This window comes from Lygodium microphyllum, chromosome 19, assembly GCF_053477565.2.
Source record: "Lygodium microphyllum isolate KBCC chromosome 19, Lygodium_microphyllum_v1.1.10, whole genome shotgun sequence".
In the NCBI taxonomy this organism is placed as follows: Eukaryota; Viridiplantae; Streptophyta; class Polypodiopsida; order Schizaeales; family Lygodiaceae; genus Lygodium; species Lygodium microphyllum.
This window is the reverse complement of record NC_141153.1, coordinates 5,038,783-5,054,381: the sequence shown is the minus strand read 5'-3', so window position 1 is coordinate 5,054,381 and position 15,599 is coordinate 5,038,783. Positions and strand designations below refer to the sequence as shown.

General features: G+C 39.7%; 1 protein-coding gene across 4 annotated transcripts in view; it reads right to left on the bottom strand.

Moving 5' to 3' along the window:
- Window positions 1–15,243, bottom strand: part of LOC148019514 (SPX domain-containing membrane protein At1g63010-like) — a 94,275-nt gene extending 79,032 nt beyond the window's left edge. For 2 of the 4 annotated variants that reach the window (XM_087701006.1, XM_087701003.1), the window contains exons 1-3: window positions 14,765–15,243; window positions 13,928–14,078; window positions 13,712–13,835 (exon numbers count right to left, since the gene is read on the bottom strand). In XM_087701006.1, coding sequence (XP_087557132.1) covers window positions 13,712–13,835; window positions 13,928–13,980 — 177 coding nt within the window. In that variant the 5' untranslated portion in view covers window positions 13,981–14,078; window positions 14,765–15,243. Of the gene's footprint in view, window positions 1–13,385; window positions 13,581–13,711; window positions 13,836–13,927; window positions 14,079–14,609; window positions 14,691–14,764 lie in introns of those variants that run through there. The other 2 variants (XM_087701004.1, XM_087701005.1) reach the window with 2 other exon arrangements.
- Between the last annotated feature and the right edge of the window lie 356 nt (window positions 15,244–15,599).

The following is a 15,599-nucleotide window of genomic DNA, read 5'->3' as shown; positions in this document are numbered from 1 at the left end:
GGAGGTGGTACTCCCAGAGTGCATGACTGACACAAACACTTCTTAAGACTTGGATTGAGCTCTTCACCAAAGGAGGCATCCTTCTTGCAATGGCAACTACCAATGGAGAGCACATCTTTAAATTCTCAATATAAGACGATGGCAAACTCAATAGTGAGAATCTAAGATCAATTGCAATTCACATGATGCTCTTGCTAAAGGATTAGGGATGTGACTCATTGTGACAAGACTAAGTATCTAGACCCACACCTTCAGACATACATAATGGACATTTTGGACATATAGGAGAAGGCCTCTTCTGAGACTACAATGGGATCCTAGGGAGGTGGCTATGAAGAGATCCATTTGCAAAGACACCTAGGGATGTTTGCTTTTTTGGATACGCCACTAGATTGGGGAGGAGGATCCAGATTGAGCATGATCAAAAAGATGCCAGTAGTGTCTCAGCATTGGATGGCACAAGGTATATCATGGTCTTTCCTTCCTCAATTATAGAGGAGATTAAAGGATAGGTCTATCTCTAACACACAAGAGTTTCGCAATTGGTAATAGCTTGGGTATGGCAAAGATATTGTTCCTCATATTAGATGTTGGACACCAGAGGAGACCTAGATACTACACTTGGGATGATTTCCTAGAATGGTGTTTCATGGCACCGTAGAGTCTATAATAGTGACACGGAGGACACTTTCTTGGATAGAGGCCCAACTTGTGGATATGAGGATGTATGGGATGTCATGCTTCCTTCTCTTGGGGCAAATTGTGAGCAAGATTTCCATGCCAGATTTTTCACAAGTAGTGTGAACTCAATGGCATTGTCATAGATGGGATCTTATAGCTTAAATCATTGTTTGGTATATTATGGACCACTAGATGCTACCATGTTGTAGATCTATTGGACATATTGGCCTAGTCAATTTATTTGTTAGCCAAAATGATTTTTTTTAATCCATAAATAATTATTACAATAATTTTCACGATTAATATTTTAAAAATTTAGTTAGTAAAGCTTGATAATGTTGGAAATTGTTTTGAAATGTTTCCACTTGGTAAAACTTACTCATGCAAGTGAAAAAAACACTTTTGAGGCTAAGAGAGAGAGAGGGTCATTCCAGTCTTGTGCAACCTCTATGTTGTGAAACCCACTTCTTCAGTTCACAAAGTTCATTTAGGGTTTCGCACTGGCCACCCCAAAAAGGGCCGGCATCCACGTTTTGGTCACTTTTTCAATGGCCCACACAGTGGTATGCCAACCTAGACAGCTTCTGCCTATAAATAGGCAGTTACTTCATTCATTCATTGCCACCTTCTTCAATCACCACTCTCTCTTCAGTCATTCTTCACCACCTTCTTCAATCACCACCACCGCTTCCCTTCTCTCATCAGCCCCTTCCACTGCCCTCACATCCCTTCAAGAGGACATTGCGATCATGGTTCCTAGCTACCTTCACCCTTCCTCTCCTACTTTAGGCGCCCTATTCCAACGTCACGCTTTGTGTTTGGAGCATCTTCCATCGGGCATCACCATCCTCTACTTGGCATCACTACCCTTCTCCATCATGCTCCACCTTCACTTGCATTTTTCAATGTGGAGACCTTCTCCTTGCCTAGCACCGTCATCTCCATCTTAACGTCAACATCCTAGTCTCTGGCGACAGACTCCATCATCAGGCATCACTAATTTCGTCACTCATCCATCACAAGGGCTGCTAGGACCTGATTTTTGCAGTCTGGTTGGTCGCCCATTGCCCATAGAAATGCATTTCGCTTCCTTCACTATGTAAATTTCCCACAAGTGCTACCGCCTAATTCAAACAAGATAGTGTAGTTATCTTCTCAACTTCAACTCCGCTACATCAACTTTTCTTCTCATAGCATGATTTAGTGCATCATCACCATGTTCTTGTATTTCTGAGTTTCTCCTCTCTCACTATTTGCCATACACACTATGTTACTCCCCGCAACCCTACTTTCTCTTTACATCGTCACTTATTTTGACATGGTATGAGAGCATACCTGTTATTTTTGACATGTATTAGAGCATACATGTTATTTTTGGCACTCTGTGCGTTAGAGAGAGAGAGAGAGAGAGAGAGAGAGAGAGAGAGAATGTTGCCATTGCTACTACAACTGTTGGCATGCCATTTCAAAAGCTGGTGACATGCCCAAAAGAGACTACAACAGTAGATAATAGCAATTTAAGGCCATTCCAGCCAAGCAACATCATATTTGGGGTGTTCCGTCATTGGAGACAGCTTTCATGGTTTTCTAGACAAGGCAACAATTGATTTCTTCTATTTTTTCCACTTGGCTATGCAAAAGCAAAGGACCTAAAGGGAAAGGATATGCCTATGTTTCAAGATCACCCTACTGTGGTGTATAGTTAGATAGATAGAATGGTCAATGGTGATGTGAAAAATGGGGTAAATGTAGATATAGATATAGCGGAAGAGAAGGGTAAAATGGAAAATTGGGGTGTGGAGGAGATAGATGTGAATGGGAATGAATGATTTTATTGAAATTGAAAAGTAGATGATGATAGAAATAATGATGCACCAACTTCAAGTCCTTAAACTAACTATGAGGAGCAAAATTTGAAGGAAAACTTAAAGCAAGGTTATCTAATTTTTTCTTATATGCACCTCTTCATGTGTTGATGTACATGTCTATCCTCTTCAAGACTTCGAGTTATGTAAACAGACCAAAGATTCCCTTCATCTTAAATAGTATTACCATCTTGCATGGAAGTAGGAGAATAAGGAGCTGAAATAAAAGTAAAATGTTGTATCCTTGTTGGAGTAAAAAAAAAGAATTACATGTAGGTTTGTACTCTTTATCTATTTCTCAAATAGAATGGCTGATCCCATATGGAGATTTCGTCCTTCCTACAAAAGCATTAGACCTGTGCACTAAATCGACATCTGAATTTTCTCTCTCTTTAGCATTCTCTCTCATACTCCAACCTATTCTCATCCTTCCTCAATAATTTCCAGCAAAATCAACCACTAGTAGTGGAGATTTTGGCTAGTCTCTGTTGTAAACCCTAATTAACAGAGCAAAAATTAAGGTTTGACAACCACCTTGGAAAGTGAGCTCAAAACTTAAAGGCCTAGAGACTTGAACTTCAATCACTGAAACTAGAGCAATTTCAAGAGAATCAAGCGACCATTTAACTAGCAAATGTTTGCGGCTGAATTTATCATCCAAGGAGTACAATTGAAGGCCAATCCCTGATCAAACCAAGCAGCAAATATTGGTTTGAAGGCTTACTGACTAGTTATGACAATAAAGAAGCAATTGGAAAGCGAAGGAGAGTCAAAGAATTAAGGTTTAACAACCACCTTGAGAAGCGAGCTCAAAAATTGAAGGCCTAGACACTTGAATTTCAAACACTGAAATTGGGGCAATTTCAAGAGATACAAGTGGCCATTCAGGTAGCAACCACTTGGGGCTGAATTTGTCACCCAAGGAGCACAATTGAGGGCCAATCTCGAGCATACCAAGGGGTGAATTGGTTTGAAGACTTGTTGGTTATCTTTGACAACAAGAAGCAATTGGAAAGTAAAGGAGATTTAGGGAATCTATAATGAGAACATGTATTTTTGGAACCTCACTTAGCATGTGGATTAATTTTTAACCACATGGTTAAGTAAATGTTACACGTGTGAGGTGTAACTGGGGTTCGAGAAATTTACGAGCCTTGGACCCAAAGAAATCACGAGATGTAAAAGGCAAACGTTGTTAAGAGTTATACCGCATACGTACTTGGTGGTATACGGTGCTAGTTGTTGGCCTAGGTCATTCACTTGGCCATAAGTTTCGGTTGGTGACACTAAGAAGTGGCGTTTAATAGTACCTAACGCCAATCGGATGGTCAAAGATGGTACAGAGACACTCGGGAATGGAAGTTGCCTAGCAAATTTAATTATTGGCTACTCAAATTATTTTTCAGGGCACTGAAATGATTATTAGATTAATTTTCAGTATTTAAAGATTGAAAATTAATATTTAATTATGGATAATGCTGAAAAAAACATTTGGGAAGGCTGCCACTTGTCAAAGATACCAATACAAGATTAAAAAACGTCTTTAGAGACTAGAGAGAGACATTTTAATGGTATTCAGCCTACAAGAGAGAGGGAAGAGATTCTGCTAGTCTAATTTGCAACCATTGAAGGATCTTCTGAGGCAGCTAGGGATAGGAGAAGACCAATCCACAGCTGTTGACAACATCTATAGCCTGTTGAGATAGGCAGCAGAAGTAAATGACTGATTTTCTTCAATTCTTTACATCTACAAGCTGTTGAGACAGGGCAGCAGTAGTAAATGACAGATTTTCTACAATTATTCGTGAAGAATGTCTAAACTTTTTTCTCTCCTCAGCTTTTCTCACATCTCCCAACCTTTCTACAGCCTTGCTCCCAAGATTACAGCATTGAGATCACTAGAGACTGAGAAATTTCAAATTTCTCTGCTGTAAATCCTAATCTATAGCAAAAATTAGGGTTTACCAGCAACCTCTAGAAGCGTGCCAAAAATTGGAAGCTCCAAGACTTGGATTCAACAGGGTTGAAACTATTTTTAGTCAAATTCAAGTGGAGGGACCAACAAATCAATGAATTTGGGGCATTTTCCATCTCCATCAAAGTGGGTGAAGGCCAATTGACTGTCCGAATCGAGGGGAAAATCTGGTCATTTTGAACAGCAAGCGAAGTTGGAATACCGAGAGGGATTGGAAGAATCCCATTGTACATCAACTTCTTCTTCAATTAAGTTAAATAAATACCGAAAGGGGCATCAATTTTGGGGCCAACAAGGTGTCCAATGTCCAAGATTATATGGTAAAGTGTGCATTTCAGTTTTGTGAATTTGTTGATTGTTGTAGATAGTGCTTAATCAGGTTATTTACCATCCTATCCGAGGAGGAAGGCTGGTTTCATGGATCCATTGTCAGGATTACCACTCAATTCCTTGATTTGGTGGGCTTGAGGCACCTAATTGCAATCCAAAGCTTTGTGCTAGTGCTAACTTTTACTCTCAGGTAAGAAATTGCAGTCAGTTTTACGTCAATTTTTGCATTGATTGTGTTGGTCAGTTTTTGCAATGAGTTTGTGAACAATTTGGGGTCACATTTGCAACAGTTTATGATCAGTTCTTAGATCAGCAAGTGATCTGTTTATGATCAGATCTGCTTCCATGGAAAACAACATATGTTATGATGCCATTGATGTTTTGGCCATGATTTATACTACGTTTTGGTTTTGCCAAATCAGTTGAGCTCATGAGAAATAGGCATGTCACATGATAATCAAGCAATGTTTTTTAGATTCTTTGTGAGTCTTATGTTATGTTATGATTAGCAAGTAATTTTCAGCATGTGAAGGGCATATGGAATGGTTGAGCAATAATGTGCAATGCTGTCTTAACTATGATGCCTTGTGGAAATTCCAATCCGCTATTTTGCTTTTAATGCATCTGGCAATGCAATCGAGGATGATCGGAAGGATATTAAGGGGGAGCGTTGTCATGACAACATGTATTTTTGAAACCTCACTTAGCATGTGGATTAATTTTTAATCACATGGTTAAGTAAATGTTGGACATATGGGTGTAACTGGGGTTAGAGTAAATTTACGAGCCTGGGACCCAAGGAAATCACGGGATGTCAAAGGCAAAAGTTGTTATAAGTTATGCCGCACACGTACTTGGTGGTAGTTGGTGCTAGTTGTTGGCCTAGGTCCTTCATTTGGCCATAAGTGTTGGTTGGTGACACTAGAGAAGTGGCGTTTAATAGTACCTAACGCCAATCTGATGGTCAAAGATGACACAAAGATACTCGGGAATGGAAGGTGCCTAACAAATTTAATTATTGGCTACTCATTATTTTTCAATGCACTGAAATAATTATTAGATTAATTTTCAGCATTTAAAGACTGAAAATTAATATTTAATGAAAAAACCATTTGGGAATGCTACCACTTGTCAAAAATGCCCATGTAAGACCAAAAAACATCTTTAGAGACTGGAGAGAGACATTTTAATGGTATTCAGCCTTACAAGAGAGAGGGGAGGAGATGCTACTGGTCTAATTTGCAGCCATTGAAGGACCTTTTGAGGCAGCCAGGGGTAGGAGAAGACCAATCATCAACAGGTGATAGCATCTACAGGCTGTTGAGACAAGGTAGCAACAATGAATGACTGATTTTCTTCAGTTCTTTGCATCCACAAGCTGTTGAGACAAGGCAGCAGCAGTAAATGACAGATTTTCGTCAATTCTTCATGAAGAAAGTTTGATTTTTTTCTCTCCTTAGCATTCTTTCTCATCTCCCAACCTTTCTACAGCCTTGCTGCAGAGATTACAGCATTGAGATCACTAGAGGCTGAGAAATTTCAGATTTCTCTCTTGTAAATCCTAATCTACAGCCCGTTCCCGTTCCCCCATCTTGGACGTTCCCCCCGTTCCAGGGGGTCCCGTTCCCCGTTCCATGTAACTATGCCAAGATTATATGGTAAAGTGTGCATTTCAATTTTGTGAGTTTGTTAATTGCTGTAAATAGCGCTTAATCAAGTTATTTACCACCCTATCCGAGGAGGAAGGCTAGTTTCAAAATCCAATTAAATTCCATCCAAATTACAATTCAAGATAAAAAAATACCACAAGGATACCAGCTTTGGGGCCAACAAAGTGTGTATTTTCCGAGATTAAGTAGTAACATTTGCATTTTCAGTTTATGTGAATTTTATGATTGTTGTAATTGTTAATTAATCAGGTCATTACCAACCTCTCCGAGAAGGAAGACCGGTTATACTAAGTGATACCAAAGTACATTCAAGGCCACCACATACCCCATCTAATCCACTCAAGGGAGTGGTGGTGCTACCTCCCCTTGAGCATCAAGCAATACACTGAAATCCTTGCTCTATCAAGCCTCAATGAGCACAATCTAATGTCGGCTCTAACTGAACTGCATTGAGATATAGCTGCAACACTTGAGGATGGTCTACAAGGTTACCCTCCTCCATCCATTTCACATCCATAGATGAGTAATTGTGAAAATTTACCAAGTAGAGCCTAGAAACTTTACCTATAAACTTTATATTTTTATATGCCAATATTTGCTCTAGTACCAAAATCCGATTATGTTCATCTACCTCAAGCTGAGCTCATCAGATACATCCTTTGGCACATCCGCATGAAAAGGTCTTAACAAAATAGCACGAAAGGCATTATGCCTTTTTCAAAGCTGAGGCAATTTCAGCCAATAATCACTAATCTTCTCTAACACCTAAAATGGCCCATAATGCCACATATTCCACTTTGGATACAAATGTTCCTTGCTTTTCGTCCTTTTCAACCTCACTTTCATAAAGTGTAGAAGCACCCAGTAACCCTTAGCAAATTCCAATGCACACCTATGGCGATTAGTCGCCTCTTTTACTTATCTTGTGACTTTTAAAGGTTGATTTCAACTTTGATGAGAAAGATTCATGTTTTCCACAAACCTATCAGCCTCAAAGATATTATTCTTAGTCTAAAAATGGGTGAATCTTCTTATCACCTTCCACAATCTCGAATTTCTCAATCTACGCATGGAATTGTTGTATGCAAACTCAACCAAAGGTAAGTACTATACCCACTAAGTCTTCTGCTCCAATACGTAGTATCTCAAAAGATGCAAAATTGAGGAGTTGGCCTCCTCTGACTATCCATTTGTTTGCAAAATGGAAAGAAGATAAGAATTTCAACATAAAGCCCATATTTTCCAAACAAGTCCTTTTGAGACAGACTTGTCACATGTGGATCACTATCATTGATTATGAACTCCAGCATGCCATGATACCTACATATATGTTGCATAAACACACTTGCCAAATGATCCACTTTTATCTTTTTCCAAACAAGGAGTAAAATGTGCTTGTTTGCTAAACGTACAAATGATGTTCCAAATGTCATCGTTACTAGTAGGTGTCCTCAAAAGATCAAAGATGAAGTCCATGGCAATACATGTTAGTGTTTATCTAAAATAGACCATGGATAAATGGCCCAAGACTCTTTTGCCTATCATATTTCATTTTCTAGCATACAATGCATGTACGAACAAAGCCCTCAATATCATGCCTCAAAGCTGGCCAAAAAAAAAAAGGTACTCAACTAGCTTTATAGTGATATCAATGCCTCTATGTTTTGCATAAGAAGGAGCATAACTTTCAATCATCACTTTCAACCTTCACTACTTTTGTGACACAAAAACATGAGAAAACAATCCTTAAGAGTGTAATGTTCATGCCTTTGGCCATTGCACAACTGATCGTATACATTAGCAAAGTCCTAATCGATAGCAAGGTGCACTTTCATGGAATCCAACTCTAAATGAAGGGTTAGTCAGCATTTGAGTAGTTTTGCAATGAGCAAGATATTAAGCATCAATTGACCACCCCTTATACTCTATCCCAAAATGGTGTTGCAAAGTGCATGAACAGGACCATTCAAGAAAGAATCCAAAGTATGCTTTATCAAGCAGGCTTACCATCATATTGTTTAGCTAAGGCAATTACTACTATCGTACATTTGATAGACAGATCCCCATACACTACTATTGATTGTCAAATTGCAAAGGACGTATGATCTAGAAAACCTGCCTCATATGTGCATCTTAGAGTCTTTGGATATGAGGCTTTTTGTCATGTATTCAAGGACAATTTCAATAAGATAGATCCTAAGTCAGTGAAATACATCTTTCTTGGTTATGGGAATGTAAGTGAGATGGGCTGTCGCTTATGGAATCCGCAAACTCAGAAGATTATCCGCAGCCATGATGTTGTTTTCCATGAGGAGAAGATGATAAGCAACCTAAGCATATAGTTTAGGTACACAGGGTGATCTTTCAAGAGGAGTCTCTTATTATCTACCATATAGCCAACTAGACAACTTGTAGCCGATGTTTCACTGGCCTATGATCATGATGTTTGATGGAATATATAGGCCCCATAGCCTATTTTGCAATACTCTACTAGATATAGATGTCAATCTATTAAATTTGTGCCCTCCATGGAGTATGTTATGGTGACAAATTTTGGTGAGCCTCTTACTTATGAGAAGGCCATGCGTAGAGGTGATGGTCACTCCCTGGAGAGGGCTGTGCAATCAAAGTATGACGCCTTGCAAAAAAACCACACATGGGATTTGATTCCTTTGCCCAATGGGAAGCATGTATTGCTATGCAAGTGGATATACAAGTTAAAGAGTACCCTTGGACACCCCAAGCCAACATATAAGGACAAATTGATTCCTAAGGGTTTTAAGCAAAAGCATGGTGTTGATTTTTATGAGGTTTTTTTTCTTATAGTTAAGATTACTACCCTACGATTGGTTTTGGCCTTGGTTGCGCAATTAGATCTAGACCTTTATCAAATGGATGTGAAAATAGTTTTTCTGCATAGAGACATATATAATGATATCTGTATGCAACAACCTAAGGGCTTTATAAAAAGGGCGGAAAACCCCTAGTATGTAAGTTGAGAAAGAGTCATTACGATCTTAAGCAAGCACCTAGGGAATGGTAGCATAAGTTTGATACTTTCATGCATTCACAAGAATATACTCGCAATGATATGGATTTATATTTATACCCAATCAGGCAAGCAAAAGGCCAAGATGGCCAAGATCCCTTATGAATCTCTAGTGGATAGTTTGATATATGTCATGATAGCAGTAAGCAAGGGAAAAAACATGAAAATTACAATATTTTGAACTCAACCAACTCAATCAATTATCACCATGAAAATTAGAAGATAGATAGAGAGAGAGAAAGGAGTAGACACCACGTTGAGAGGGAAATCAACCCCTCCCCCTTTATAGGAATTTATTGAAACAAACCACGAGCATCAGAGTGCCTGAACCATATACAAAATGGTTGATTTGCTACAATTTTGAAAATCAGGGTTTTAAAACCCTAATTTCTATAAACTTCGAGCAACAAGCTAATTTTCTTATTTAGTGCGTGGATTAGATCAAATTAAGTAGAAAGTGCTTCTTGGATGAGAGAGAGAGAGATAAAAGACTACAAAGCATGTGGCAGAAATTTCAACGTGAGAGCTTATTTCAAATGAAAAATGAATCTTCAATATATAGATGTGGGCTTGAGTGCTCAAAAGTGAAAAGTAGAGACTACAAATGATAAGTGTTTATTGAAAATAATAAGTGTAGAAACACTTGTCTCTTTAAAATTACACATGTCCTCTTCTAGATGCAACATGTCAATCTTCTAGAGAAATAAGCTTCCAAACCTTCTACTCTAAAAAATCTTTCAAATGGTTAAAATTTTGAGATAACTGCTGAAGACAAAATTGTTCCTTGTGAAATTCCGGAGCCTTAAAAGCAAATAGAATTTCCTTTGAAGCATCTTCCAAAAATAGTAACCTCCTAAATTTTAGGAATCGCCAAATTTAGCTTCTAGAGAGCTTCATTATATAGGTTCATCGGTTCATGGTTTATTTTTTCGATCATAAGCATTTGGTTTCACTTTCTAAAACCACTCATAATGTAGACTTCTAGTCAATGTAACTATCTGAGTGTAAAAGTCCTTATCATCTAAGCTTTCTGCTCAATTTGACCACATGACTAGATTTTTAATTTCTCCTAGGCATCTCATCAATGACAATCCAAGTATAATTATAGAGCCTTCTGGTCATTGACCACCCTTAAATAGAAAGCTGAATATTTAATCATATTTTAAAACACTTGAATAATACAAATTATCTTTCAAAGTACATGAGTATCAAATTAATTTGGAATCATTGAGCCAATGTCTTAGTAACAATTGATATATAAAAGATTTGTTACATAGCCACTCGTCCTGACATGGCATTTGCAGTGAGAGTTGTGGCATGCTATATGGCTACACCTGGCCAATGACATTGGGATGCCATGAAGGGGATACATAAGCAACTTGAAAGGTGATACATATATATGCATTTGCTATGGTAGCCAAAATACTATAGTCATGCGTTACACTAATTCCGACTATGCAAGACATGCAGATAGTAGGAAGTCCATCTCTAGGTATACCTTCACTTTTACTAGAGGTGTTATTTCTTGGATATCCAAGATACAGAAATACACGGCCTTATCAACTACTAAGACAGGTATATTGCAACCACTGAGGCTTACAAGGAGGCTCTATAGTTTGGTCATTTAGTGGCAAACTTTGGTATTACTATTACTCCTGCACTACATTCAGATTCTACAAGTACTATTCAATTGGCTAAGAATCCAATCTTCCATGCGAAGACAAAGCACATTGAGGTATGCTATCACTTTATCAGGGAGGTGGTAGAGAATAAGTCCGTTGAGCTTGTCAAGATCTCAACTCATAAGCATCCTACAAATCTACTTACTAAAAGTCTCTCAACGAAACCTTTTGCCATCCTTAGAAAGATGATAGGTGTAGGATGAGATGAAGTCTATTCCTCATCTTGTTTACTTTATATATATTTGTATTTTGTCACTCTTTTCTTATTCTCTCCTCACTAGAGGTACATTCACATTTAGATAGGAGGTTGTTGGGGTTATTGGAGGTGTTGTTTCTTGGACATCCAGGGTTCAAAAATGCACAGCCTTATCTACTGCTAAGGTAGAGTACATTGCAACCACTGAAGCTTGTAAGAAGGCCCTATGGTTAAATTGTTTGGTGGGGCAAACCTTGGTATTACTATTACTCCTACATTGCATTCGAATTCTATGAGTGCTATTCAATTGGCCAAGAATCTAGTCTTCCATGCGAAGACAAAGCACATTGAGGTGCGCTATCACTTCATCAGGGAGATGGTAGAGAACAAGTCTTTTGAGCTTGTCAAGATCTCAACTCATGAGCATCCTGCGTATCTACTCACTAAAATTTTCTCAACGGAAGCTTTTGCCATCCTTAGGAAGATGATGGGCGTAGGATGAGATGATGCCCACTCCTCATCCTGTTTAATTTATGCACATTTACACTTTGTCACTTTTTTCTTATTTTCTTCTCACTAGAGGCACATTCGCCTTTAAGCAGAAGGTTGTTGAGGGTAAAGGCGCATGTACCTACACCGCAGGTGGCGAGTGTCCATCACTATCACTTTATTCTTCATTCTTTCAGTAACTATTGAATAAGAAAAGGCTGGTCACACATTGTCATTGTTAGAGTTCCCACATACAATGTCTCTCTCTCTTATTCTCTTATTCCATCCTCAGCTCACATCTCTCTTGTTTTTGCTTGCTCGTGCTTCCACAGAGGGTTCTTCCTTCATTTCCAGCCAATTTGATTCAGCAAAATTGAAAAAACTTTGGCTCTGCCCAAGTTTTAGCTACTACTTAGGCTCAATTTTAAATTCCTAATCTCTATGAACTTTGAAGTGTTTGACCTTACACAAACCTTGGTCCAAGACATTAAATAATTTAATTCTCAAAACCCTTTTGAAATCCATTTCCAAGGGACAATTCAATGTCTCTAGACGAGATTTATCCCAGGTAACCTATTGGTACCTCTCCTCCTTTCCACAACTACTACAAATGTCCCCCCACTACTCAAACAGAGTTTGCCCATCAATTGTCACCATCCTCACAGATTATTTCTGCACTCTGGACATATGTGCACAACCTAATTGTCCCAAGAGAAGTAACTTTAAAAAATCATGACCTTGTGACAACTTGACCACCCAATTCAGTGATATGTGCACAGCTTCAGAGCCCAAGACATATCAAAGGTCTCTTGAGCTATCTCAAGAACTACAAGATGTGCAATGATGGGGGTAAACCCAAGCAAGTACCATTCAATACCTTACAAAAGTCTAAACCACAACAGTCCGATGGTGCTAAGATCCATTCTTTGAAAGGCAATTTGTCATCCCAGTTCGAAATCAGATCCAAGCTGTCCAAATCCCAGCCATCAAAATAGACCAAGCTAATCCCAAGCAGTCCACCACTCAAGTCACATCAAGCACCCTCTCCAGGTCCAGCAGGTCCATTTTCCTTAGGAATTTGTGGTTGCACCTCTCATTGAGTTTTATTCCCTTGTAAAACTTGTTTACTGCTATTTGTGCAAAGTTTGAGGGTGGTATTCCAGCATTGTATGTTGTTCTCTGAGTTGTGTATTTTAGTTTTTGTAAGCACTTTACACACTACCTACCACCTGCTCATCCTACAATGACCTTTCCTTTATACCGGTTTTGCATCCTGTGTGCGCTTGTTTACTGCTGTTTGTGCAGAGTTCAAGGTTTGTGTTCTTCCTTTTGTCCGCTCTGACTGTTGCACTTAACTGGTAGGCACCTTATCTACCACACAGTCATCTTACAATCACTTATTCCCCATGTAATATGCAGGGTCAATACTAAAGGATTTGGAACCTGACCATTCAGTAGACGCCAATCTATCATTGCCAACACCAGAATTTGCCACATCAAAGCAAGTCTACAGTTGCCAAAATGTCCTTCAGAAACAGAGCAACCAGCATCATCTCTGATACCTATGATATACAAGCGACCTTGCACATTGCCCTCATCAGTGTGGCTTGACTCAACCACTCATGGATCTGTGAAAGTATCATCTGCAGGCACACATGACATGCACATGACCTCCCCCAGATGTCCCAACAGAAGGAGAGAAAATAAAAGACAAGACCCATTGTATCCACAAAAGCTACAAACTTAAAGTAAAATCTTGAAGGCAAAGAAAAACCTGTGAGTCCAACAATTTTGAAAATTTTTTCAGAATATCTTGTCGCTCCTCTTCAGAAGCTCCAGCCGCACGAATTGCAGATTCATTTATCCGTTTCTTCAATTGCTTGTAGCCAATATAATATCTATTATATGTGTTCAAGAAAAAAATGCCAAAATGGGAGTTAGGATCACTAGTTCATTTCATCAAGAAAAAACAGCCATGTTTGACACTTACGTCTCCCACCCAGGTATTTGGTGTGTCTGTATGTAGCGTCCAAAATGCACCATGATGACAAAATGTTGGTACTTGTTACTAATGATTTGTGTCGCTGCAAGACAACCTTGTAGCTTCCATATGATGCCAGCAGTGTTTTATGAGACAAAACCTAAAAACCCACATATGGAAACTTATGAAATAAAACTAGAGCTAAACTGCACACTCTGAAATTCATTGATTACGAAGGTGAAAGAACTAACTGCATGAACGTTTTCAATCACAAGCCACAAAAAGAATCAAAGACCGAATCTATCGAACTTATTTTCCGGACGGTTCGTATGACTAGGCTTCCAATGGTCCCCTTCTAGTTTCTATGAAGTTGGTGATAACAGCCCGTGACTTCTGTTGCTAGCTCTTGGCCGCAGGCCATTCTGAGGATAGGCTGTATTTGTTGAGGCCTGTCCTTCTTTCCTCTAATCCAGCGTGGCGCTTGCCGGACGATCAAGTGTTGTGTGCACGTGCGGGGGTATCACTAGGCATGCATGTGTGCACGCGTGTGTAGTAAGCTGGTATATTTTTCTTGTGCGCTACATGCCTTTTTCTGCTCGGGACATAATGTGGGAAGGCCCTCAGTCCGAAGTCACTGAGCCGCGTATGAAAAGTGCTGGCAGCTATACACGAAAGGGAGCCTGTGACTTACAGGCGTAAAGAACAAATTGCCATAAGATTCGTCCTCTAAACTCAAGGAGGTCTTTCATCCACCAGGAGAACGCCTTTTGATCTGAAAGAAATGAAAGCTCGAAGTATAAATCTTGGGTGGGGGGGGGGGGGGGGGGGGGGAGGGGGCCGAGCTACCTGTATTAGATAATTCGGATGAAGATGAAGATGGAGCCGCCACATACATGTAGAAGATTTTCAGGCTTCTCGTGCTGATGGCCTGACGGACTCTTGCTAGAGATGTGGCACCAAGTACATGAAGCGATTGGACTTCCCAACCAAAGCTATCGCTGCAAGGCTATCATTTTATTCTCAATGGATGTTTCTCTCATTGCAAAAGTCCACGACCTAGATAGCTACTAGATTATTATTATTGTTGTTGTTGTTGTTGTTGTTGTTATTGAGATCGAGCCTCCCGGCTTGAAGCCACAGGAGCCACAGGCAAGGGGCAAATCTATACTATAATCGTTCGTGGCCAGAGATGCAGCATGCCCGGCCTAATCGATCACAGCACTGCACAAGGCGCGCGCGCTCGCGAGAGAGAGAGAGAGAGTCAGGATTCAGAAGCCCCCTTGGCCCTTAGCCGCAGCTTCTAGTCTAGTTATAGTCATTAATATGAATATGAATTACTTGCGATGCGATGTATAAGCATATAAAGTCGCTCGCCTTTTTTCCCGATGCGCCTGCTACGACGGGGACAGGAATAGGATACAGGTCCGGGACCCATCGTCTTTTCGTACTATCTGTGTGTGTGTGTGTGTGTGCGTGTGCGGCTCCGACATGCAGCACGTGGTCCTGCGAGGCTGCTAGCTCACGAGTCACGAGCAGAGCAAAGACTGCTCAGTGCGTGCCGACGAATCACGATAATATCCAGCCTTTTAAGTTTTAACTTTACTTTCGAAAGTCCCGTTTGTTTTTAAATCTGAGGAGGCGCTGGGATTCTCATCGGATTGATTGGGCTCTGGCCAGAGTC